Source organism: Siniperca chuatsi, linkage group LG22, assembly GCF_020085105.1.
Source record: "Siniperca chuatsi isolate FFG_IHB_CAS linkage group LG22, ASM2008510v1, whole genome shotgun sequence".
NCBI lineage: Eukaryota > Metazoa > Chordata > Actinopteri > Centrarchiformes > Sinipercidae > Siniperca > Siniperca chuatsi.
This window is the reverse complement of record NC_058063.1, coordinates 8,732,472-8,742,501: the sequence shown is the minus strand read 5'-3', so window position 1 is coordinate 8,742,501 and position 10,030 is coordinate 8,732,472. Positions and strand designations below refer to the sequence as shown.

The following is a 10,030-nucleotide window of genomic DNA, read 5'->3' as shown; positions in this document are numbered from 1 at the left end:
CACACACACACAAAAAAAAAACAAAAAAAAAAAAAAACCCCACTAGATTTAAGAGAACTGTTTCAGAGACTATTGTGAGACATGCTGGGATTGGAAACTCTGCATTTGTTTGTATTTCTAGGAGAGGTATTTTTACAGGCATATTGCAAGTTATTTGGGGTAAAAGTGTTGCATAGCGTTGTAAATGAACACATTTTCTCTGCCAATTTTGAAAAATGTGACATAATGGTGGGGGTTTATGACAGTAGTTACTTGTATGACCCATTTAGTGAGTCGTAGGTTTGTGCACAGCGCACATTTTAGAGTCAAGTATAATGAGCCGATTAAACCCATCTGAGGATGGTGATAAAATATAGACGTGCTTCCTCTGTTAACATCTGTGACACACTTACACACACCTGAAACATACTGAAAATAGTGAACGTCTCATTTGATATTATCTTCAGCACAAAGAACATGCTTAAACACAGCTTATAAGAATGTTGTCTCACACACAAAGATATGAGGGGTACGCAGGAGTCGGTACAGAACTTTCTATTTATTAATTTCCAATTCAGTTCACTTGACAGAGTTGATGCCATTCACAATAATTGTTTACTAGCACTCTTGAAATACTTGTTACCACATGTTCAAAGTTAATTTGTTTTTCCTGTGTGATGAATGTCTTTCAGTGAGAAACAAAAAAGCCCACGAAAGAAAGTAAAACTGTCACTAAAAACAGAATTCCTTAAAATTTATAATTAAAAAACCCCATAAAGGAATGCCCAAAGAACAAGAATGGAATGTCTTTTACACATTTGGACAATGTACAGCTAGTCAACAATAAAAAGAACAAAATGATGAGTGCATGTCTGCAGTGGCTGCATCTTTTCCTAGCACCCAAAGACGACAAAAATAAAACAAATAAAAATGTGTTAACGTTATAAAAACCAAAAGAATTCAACTGAGTTTGTACTGGCCAACATTCTGTATTTGTATGGCATTTTCTTTGACCAAATTCATTTATGTTCTGACTAAATAAACTGATAGAAAGTCATATTCATTATGGTGAAAAGAAATATCCTGTATCTTTTGCCATCTTATTCATAAGGATTAGGACTGACTTTAGTGTCTTTTTAAACCATATCTAATCTGTAGTAAACCAAAGCTAATTTGTAGGTAACTTTCCTATAGTTTGGCGCCATCTTTAGCCTGTATAGGGGAACTGCAGCAGGATCGCTTGTCGGGGTCCTAGTGTGATATTGTCCAGCCTGACGGTGGTTTCTGCCTCTGTGTCTTTGTCAGTTGACAGAAGCACCTTGGCTGTCTCTGGCAACTCCACGCCCTCTGCAGGAACAAAAGATCAGGGTGATAAAACAAAACAAACTACTGTTAATGTACGGTACTGGATATGACATTAGATATTTCTACTAGATATTTCTGTTGAACTTGCCTGTAGGTGCCAGTGTGATTTTGAGCGTTTCAGGTGACTCTCCCCAGTTGACAGTTGTTATGTATCTCTCGCTCTGGTCCCACAGACGGAGGAAAGAGAGCGAGGAGGCGGAGGAGTAGAGAGGGTAGTAGTCGCCGTGGAGGAGAGAACGCTCTTTGCCTCGCAGCTCGCTGAGGGATTTGAACCACTTCCTTACAGTAATGCGCTCCTTCCGCTCAGCCTGTAAACGTGATAATTGAGGACTTTTTTTTTTTTTTTTAAATAAAAACACTGAAAGCAAATGAGTGTTTTTGACCATGTCCTTGCTAGTTTTTCCACACTGAACACACTCTTACCTCAGCAGTCTCATTGACAGCAGCTCCTTCAGCAGGTTCCTTCTCTATGTCCCAAACCATCTTAGGAGATTCTGAACCCTGATTAGGAAACAAAAAAGGTTACACTCTGTAACAGCTCTAGGGTTATTGAAACATTTTAACAGCTGCTCCGTTTTATAGCTTACCTGTCCTGCGTGAAGGCCTATCTCATCTCCGTAGGTAAACACTGGGGTTCCAGGCATGGTGAACAGCAGGAGCTGGTAGAGACGGATCAGGCCCGGAGTTATTGCCTGTTTAGACAGCTGGTCCTGTTGTGTGGCACCGAGGCCCCAGCCCAGACTTCTCTGTTGAGAGTTGAGGGTGTCCAAGTCCTTGATGCGCTCCCCACCTGCACATATTTAAAATTACCGCCTGCAATACGCCATTTTGCACCAACTGGTTGCTTTGCACAAAAGAATGGACATTTGTTTCTGTGCAATCGTTAGTTCCTGATTTAGTCACCAAGAAAGTAAAGATGGAGACACAGCAGGGAATACAAAGATGGGGAATTTTGTTCAAAAACACTGCAAAAATGACAGCATAGGCCACATTATTTTGCAGGAAGAAGGGCACTATAATTAAATATAATGAGGACAATGAATGATAAAATGCACAGACTAAGGAGAAATTAAGTAAAGATTAAAATTTGATGTATTCTGTCCAAAATATTATATTGTGTTCAAATCAGTCAAAAATGGAAGAAGACACATGCAGGTTTGGTGAGACAAACAGGGCGCTGCAGCTTACCTTCCTTTTTGCTGCTGAGCAGGTCAGACAGGACGAGATCTACGCCAGAGGTATTGATGAGGTGAGAGACAGTTTTAGCCGAAATACTTTCAACCACACCCATCAGCACCCTGGGAGAGAATGTGGTAGTTGAAAGTAGAAAATGTGAAGTTAGGGCATAAGCTGTTTTAAGAATAGCATAATTCTGATTTTGTGATTCAGCATCTTGAGATAACTCCTCGAATGTTGAAATGTGAATTTTTTTTTTTTTAAAAAGGAAAAAAAAAAAGTCAATTTTGTGTCATTCCTCAAACCCAACACAAGGTGTCGCTTTACTATATCTATCTATCTATCTATCTATCTATCTATAGAAAGAAAGAAAGAAAGAGAAGTGGCCTGTGTATGCCTCTCCCCAACCCCCACCCACAGTCCCCTGCAGCACTGGAATGCTTATAATCTCCACCTTCTCTCAGGAAACATAACCCTGTCAACTGACATTTCACTGATGCTTCGAAAATTACTTTCCCAAGAAAGATCAGCCCTACAAAATTCTTCAAGTTTAAAATTGGTTCTTTTGAGGCGTTCGTTTTTTGGAACTCCACAGCCAGAAAAATGTCAATTTGAGCTTCTTGTACAACCTAATGTTCAAATAAAATTGTTCATATAAAATCGTAACAGTGCTCAAAACTGCATTCCCTATAATCTGCAGGAAATAGCTAAATTTATCCAAAAGCCTTGCAAATGAAACACTCTTTTCCTGCACAGATTGTCTAGAAAGTCAGAAAATGGCAGCCATAATTACCTCTTCTTGGTGTCCTCCGTGCGGTTGCCCTGGACGGCATCCTGCAGCATTGACCAATCAGCAGAGCTGGAGGCAACAGTGAGGTCAGATATCTTGATGCCATCAACACCTAAACTCAGCCAGTGCTCCGCTGCAGCCTGGAAGAGAACATGAGCACTTTAACTACAACAGAAGCAAGTGTTGTATCGATACAACACTTAGACCCAATTGTCTCACTTTCACACCCTGTGATCAAAGGATCACAAACATAGTGTGTGTGTCCCCTACCTTGACTTTCTCAATCACACCATCAGCATCACTAGCGCTGAACCAGGGAGCCTGTCCCAAGTAGTTTGGAGTTAGGTCAAGCACCACAGAAATGCCTAAGAGAAAAAGTAAACAGCAAACAACACCTTAACTTGAGCAGTCCAAAATACCACAAAATCTAGCAAAAAGTTGATTCTGTTCTCTTATTATTAACAGAGAATGAGCCCAACATCGGTGAGTCATAAAAATTCTGGTCTGAGCTTTTACACACAAATGACTGATTTCAGTTGTATGACGACCTACCCTTCTTGTGGGCCTTTTCCACCACAGCGAGCAGGGATTCCTTCGTTCCCTGGCTCGGGTCGATCTCTTCAAGATTTAGTGTGTGCAGCTGGTCGGCCTGAACGGTGTGAAGAGGGCCGAGAACCAGACCTTTCACCTTCAACTGGTTTACGTCGTCCAACCTCGCCTCAACACCTAGAGACAAGTAGAGGGACAGGAAGGGAGAATGAAATGTCATGTCAGTGTGAATTTCACATTGGGGAAAGACAACAGAGAGCTGATGTGTGAAAGGTAGCAGGGTCAGAGGGTTAGGAAGAAAGGGCAGAAGGCTGGAGAGACATTTTGATGGTTTAGGAAACAGCTAAGTAAAAAGTGCTGCTCTTTTAGCTAGGTATTGACTCAAGGCAGGAGCATGTGAATGGCTCCCTCCACACCCTCTGCTGGCCATGTGAAGTCTGAGCACAAGGAGGTCCTTTATGTGAAAACACCACCAAGTCACGTGTGGTTGTTGGAATTCTGCCCAAGCCTGTTGGAAAACCGAGTGCTCCCTAGTAATTCACTGTAAGAACAGCAGGACAATTTGTCCTTCCTTTGTGCCTCTTAAAAAATTACTTATATGGTTAAAATCTAAATTCTAAAATAAAGGCCGATAATTGTGACTGTCTTATTAAGTGGCATTTACTGGGTTGCTCAACCTTAACCTCAGATTTGAGTAGGAGAGATATGAAAGACATGACTCGTAGGCTTTTCATGTCCTTTAGACATTGAGTCACTTGTTGTCAGCCTACTCAGCAGTTTGGTATCTAGCCAGCTGAAATAGGCCACTTAGAACTAAGGAAACTCAAGACCTTGTCACAAGACTTATCCCTGTGAATTAGAGTGGCTTACCACATCAAGACCAGACCACTTTGTAAAGAATCTCAAAGCCTTATTTTGGGAATAGGGCTGACACCATAAGCAAAAAGGAACATGCAAACAGCAGCAAGAAAGGGCATCACCCTTAACATTAAAAGTCTTAAAAAGGAATAAAAACATGGTATATTTACCCTGAAACTACATATTCACTAAGGCACTCTACCTGCCAGTCCGTCAGAGAAAGCTTCAGGGTCAGAGATCTGGTACAGAGGTCCTTCGTTCCACCAGTTCATCTCAGGGATGGGTTTGCAGCGAGGAGCCTGGACTATGATCACTATGGCTCCAGCCAGCATGCCTACCCAGCCTAGCCAAAACAGGACAAGAAGCACCCAACGGGTTCGCACCCATCTAAAAACACAGAGGATGAGAGTGAGGAAAAATGTTAAGATGATCAATGGTTTTATGCCACACACCAATACAAGACCAGCGTTAAAAAAAAAAAAGGTGTTTATAGCAAATCTTATCTAGTAGGTCTTACCCTGGAGTGCCAGCAACCTTCATCAGCTCCTCTTTGGACAGGCCGGTGAATGTAACCTCCTCTTCAGGAACCTTCAGCTTGACGCTGCCATTTTTCTCTACGACTGCAACCTGGCCGTCGCCTGTCATGGGCTGCTTCTCAGGGTCCAGTACATTGAGCTCCACTTCCTTCATGTCAATCTCTGTGTCCTTGTTCATGGTTAGGTCTGAATTCTGAATACAGAGGAGTTGACAACAAAAAGGAAAATTTAATTAGGCTCTTCTCCAGAGCAGAAAGGGTATGGGCCCTGAACACTTGTGCTTAGCAAAAAACAGTCTTGTTTCACCGGAAAATACTAAGCTATGTAACCAAACACATGACCAAAGAGAACAAAGACTCGTAAGGTCACTTGAATTGTTAGCCTAACACCTGTTACATACAATACCTCCCATTTAAGACGTGAAAACAAAGCTAGACTCAAAAAATTAACGAGATAACTAGGTTAGACAACGCTAATTCCTAAAGCAATTAAATGGGTGTTGCTAATTAACGTTTGCACCGGTCCTAAACGTAACGTTAGCTAACAGCCTCTGTTCGCTCAGCTTTTCGGGGAAGTAACTGATAAAGAGCTCAGACACTACAACCTTAAGTCCGCTGGAAAATGTACGTTAGCTAACGTTACTTACGTTGCACTTTGTAGTTATAACATTAGCTTAGTTGCTGTAACAAAAATTCTACTGGGATGACAACTCTTGAAAAGGTTAAGAGTTGTGTGTTCAACTGATGAACCAGCTGTCAGTTAACGTTACATTCAGCTACAGACAAACAGCTTCGTCAACGGAAACAGAAACTTAACTTTCAAAATAAGAGTGGATTCTACATTTAATAAATAAGTGCAAAGAATAGCTAATATTTAACGACCATTGCTATCCTTGTGGCTTATTTATTGTACCGGAAATCTATTAGTTTGCCGGTTGGTTCTGATTCTTCGGCATTTCAATAACCTATTCGTTTAACAAAAACTCTTCAACTGAAACATCTGCCCAACTCGTTTATCGAAGTAAGTCAAGTGAAAGATTGACCTAACGCACTCAGCGGCCAAAAAACATATTTGATATCGTGTAAAATGTTTTCGGTGAAGATGATGAAATCAAGCCCCATCACCACGTCACCCTGCCGGCGTAACGCACACGCGGCAGCAGAATGGTATTCACTTTCCACTCATGACTCTCCAACGCAGTTTAACTCTGATAAACAACGCTGAATTTGCTCGGTGGATACAACCCCGATTAAGTAAATTCGACATTACCTGTAAAAACGCAACGTATAGTCCTTCCGGATTTGTTTTGTCTTTTTCAGTCGTTTATCCCTTGGTATCTGCTAATCTCAGGCTCAGTCTGTATTTGTAGTTGCCCAGGTTTCTCCGCCCACTAGGGACGACCCAATAATCCCTCCCTCCCTCCCTCTCTGCCTGTCTCTCTCTCTCTCTCTTCTCAGAAACAGACTAACATTAGAGAACACCCCATTATATACCATAAGCCCATTTATTGATGTAAGAATCGGTTAGGCTATTTATGTCCTACACACGCTCATGTGTATTGTGTCTGTCTTTACACAGTTTCAGCCTTTGCCCCAGTGTTTTTTTATTTAAGGCTGAAGTAAAATTGTTGTCACTCACTCAAGAGTATAAATAGGGGCTAAATGAAATGGAGGTGGAAGACAGTTGCCCTCGCAAGTTTTAATATGAACATTTATTATGCTGCAAAATCCTCATGGAAAATATTCTGTTAAAATTGTGAGCAATAACTAACAAATTCAGTTTGGCCATGCAGACTTTTCCTGGAGATAATATAATGAGTTGATTAAGCCATTCTGATGACTGATTAATAAATGGATTGATTGCATACTATCTAGGCTCCTGGTGAGGCCTTTAATCATTTGATTAGTGGAAATTGCCACTCTGTTCTTCACAAATCTAATTTGAGCCCCACTTACGCATTCCCCCCTTCTGTTTTACCATACAGAACTCATTTGCACCATTGTTTCCTCTCAAGTGACAAACATTCACTGAGTAATCTGTTCAGCATGATATGATCATGCTCACACTTACAGCGCCAACCAATACAACAAAATAAAGTAAAAATCCCTTCTAGGCTGAATTGGACTTTCCAATTTTCTCTTAGTAGCTGAGCAACAGTGGTGCTGTAGTAAGCAGATAATTAGAAAATACCTTTTATAATTGTTACGTATGTGTTAAGTCTTTATAAGTAGAATATATAGACAAAGATTGATGCATTGGATAGTTTGCATTAGCAAGCGATTGATTGGACTGGAGTGCTTAATGGCAATCAGATAGTCTCCTAAACCAGGTCCAGAGCCAGCCAAGTCCCTTATTTTTACCTTAATATACAGTAAAACCTTTTGAACAGGATCTGTGGTACGAAGTTGAAACAAATGCACACCCACAGCATAAGTCTTTTCTGCGTGTGGCTCTAAAAATAGCTTGGAATGCCTATTTTAAAATGTCAGGTTGTTGTTGACATTGCTGCTTTTTCATTTCTACATGCAAGATTAGAATAAAGGTTGACCAAATTAATGTTGATGATCAATGATATTAAGTAAGAAGGTAATACTGTGCAATGTGGTCTGTATTATATTAGAGACAACATTTGTGATCAGCTAATCTAAAAACCAGTGTCCTCCTGTCCGTGCTTGTGCTCCTGAAGCCTTCCCCAGCTGTTGTTGATCTTCATAAAGTTACAGTAACTTCTAGGAAAAGCAGCCACAAAATCTCTGTCATGTACATGAAGTGTTGTGGTATGTTTTTGAGGCCATATTTGTACACGTTACAGTAGGAGATTAGGAGAGTGAGGATGTTGTTGCTGTTGTTTATCTCAGTAAGTGACAGTATGCAACCTGCAAGTCGATTTCATGCCAGAACACATATATACATATATATATATATATATATATATATATATATATATATATATATATATATATATATATATATATATATATATATATATATATATATATATATATATGAGCAAGCACATAAGCCTTGATATTACTGCGTGTAAATAATACTCATATTCCTGTGAGGTATATCTGTTGTAAATGTTGCAAGGGTAATATTTTTTGGTTTTGCAATTTTTCAAACTGTTGCAAATTTGCATTTACACAGTAAAGAACACTAATTGGATTGGCTGGCTAAGAAAGCAAATGGCAAAGTCAAACGCTTTTCATGACTGATTAAAGGCTTGACGGTGTGGCTGATATCTTTAAGTTTGAATTCTATCTTGTATCTTCTCCCGCTTCTTTGTTACCTCCAATTTATCAGGCTGTTTTGTAAGCCAGTATTAAAATATATAGTTCTTAGGCTAATAATACCCAGCCGATGGTATTGTGGCTCTCAGATTGTGGTCTGTGGACAGTTGTCACTACAGATAGTTCCTGTGGGTCTCCTGCAAATTAAAGGATATTCTTATTTACTATTATTTGTTTAATAATTTGTTTGGCACTAGGAATAATGCTACTGAGAGAATGCAGCTTTTCTCTAATCTCAGGCTTCACTCTCACCCCTGCTAACTTGCCACATGTAGTGCATACATCTCAATATAAACACATTCACAGTAACATCTTTCTACATGCAGGCCTTTCTATGTTTGGGTCTGGGATAGAATCTTATTTAGCAGGGCTTCATGGGTGGCTGTGTGTCTATTTGTGACATTATAACCTGTTATAACCCTGATATTCAACCTCAGTTATTGTGCCAGGTTTTGTAACGTGTAGCAACATGATGCGACCAGCAGTGCTTTCGAAATTTAGACCTGGAAGCTTCATCTGATGGTCATTTCAATATTGCCAAGAACAAAATATGGTTCCAAAAGCCGCGTTATTGTGTAGTAGAGATGGTGCAGACACATTCGCGCTCATGAACATGCTATCTGTCTCTCTCCTCTAGGCAAACTCAAACACACACCATCTGTTTCTGTTTTTATCTCAGCCTGTTGATCATGTGTGTGTGCGCGTGTGTGTGTTTGGCAGAGTCAGATTGTAATAAGAGCTGTTGACTGCGAGCTGATGTGAACGCACTGTGATGTGATGCACACAGTTTCTCTGTTATTCATCATCCCTTCCCTGTTTTCCTAACTTTTCTGCTTTCATAGACTAAAGACAATTAAGGGCACAATGTTTGGAGAGACATTGATGTTGGATAGTAGGAGATTTGGGGAAGAAAACAAGGAAATAGGAAGAGACAGATGAGTGGCTAGTTTAGGAAACAAGAGTAAGGAGGAGTGGCCCAGAAAGGAGGAGGCAGGGATGTGTAAACATGTTTATGAACTGAGGCTGTAGCAAAATTTGGAATAGAACAAGGGTATCAATGTAAACCCAGCACTGAGCTACAGCAAAACTGTGTCTTTTCCAAAGAGTCCTGTTGAGTCTTCACATCTCTAACAAGCAGAACTTACATGGTAACAGATCCGCACCCAAGCAGCATTTGAAACTTTATGTGACAGCACATTGATTCACATGTTTTGCAGACCTGCAATAGTTCATGGAGGACACTGATGAAATAATTCACACTAAAGGCTCTCTTGTAAAGCCAGGGTGCTTTGTTTATGTTTGGCAGTAGAGGAGGGGACGGTGTCACTAAATCCGTCCGCAAGCCTGCACACACACAGTCACACATGGAAAGAAAATTGAGAGAGGAATGGAGGGCAAAGTTGCTGCATAGTTTTGCCTGTTTTCTCTGAGTCGGGAGGGGGAGCAGGCAGGGATTACTGTACATTACATTGCACAGGTGGTTCAGG

General features: G+C 40.4%; 1 protein-coding gene across 2 annotated transcripts; it reads right to left on the bottom strand.

Annotated features, from left to right (window-relative positions):
• Positions 1–519: 519 nt before the first annotated feature.
• On the bottom strand, positions 520–6,677 carry slc3a2a (solute carrier family 3 member 2a). 2 transcript variants are annotated; one of them, XM_044184722.1, is made up of 11 exons: positions 6,523–6,677; positions 5,235–5,446; positions 4,920–5,104; positions 3,863–4,036; positions 3,581–3,675; positions 3,314–3,450; positions 2,533–2,642; positions 1,932–2,134; positions 1,768–1,845; positions 1,433–1,652; positions 520–1,326 (listed from the first exon to the last, which is right to left on the bottom strand). In XM_044184722.1, the coding sequence occupies exons 2-11, from the start codon at positions 5,429–5,431 to the stop codon at positions 1,187–1,189; spliced, it is 1,539 nt and encodes a 512-aa protein (XP_044040657.1). In that variant the 5' UTR covers positions 5,432–5,446; positions 6,523–6,677; the 3' UTR covers positions 520–1,186. The 2 variants fall into 2 exon arrangements, with proteins under 2 accessions (XP_044040657.1, XP_044040658.1); XM_044184723.1 differs by lacking the exon at positions 6,523–6,677 and adding an exon at positions 5,900–6,045.
• Positions 6,678–10,030: the final 3,353 nt, after the last annotated feature.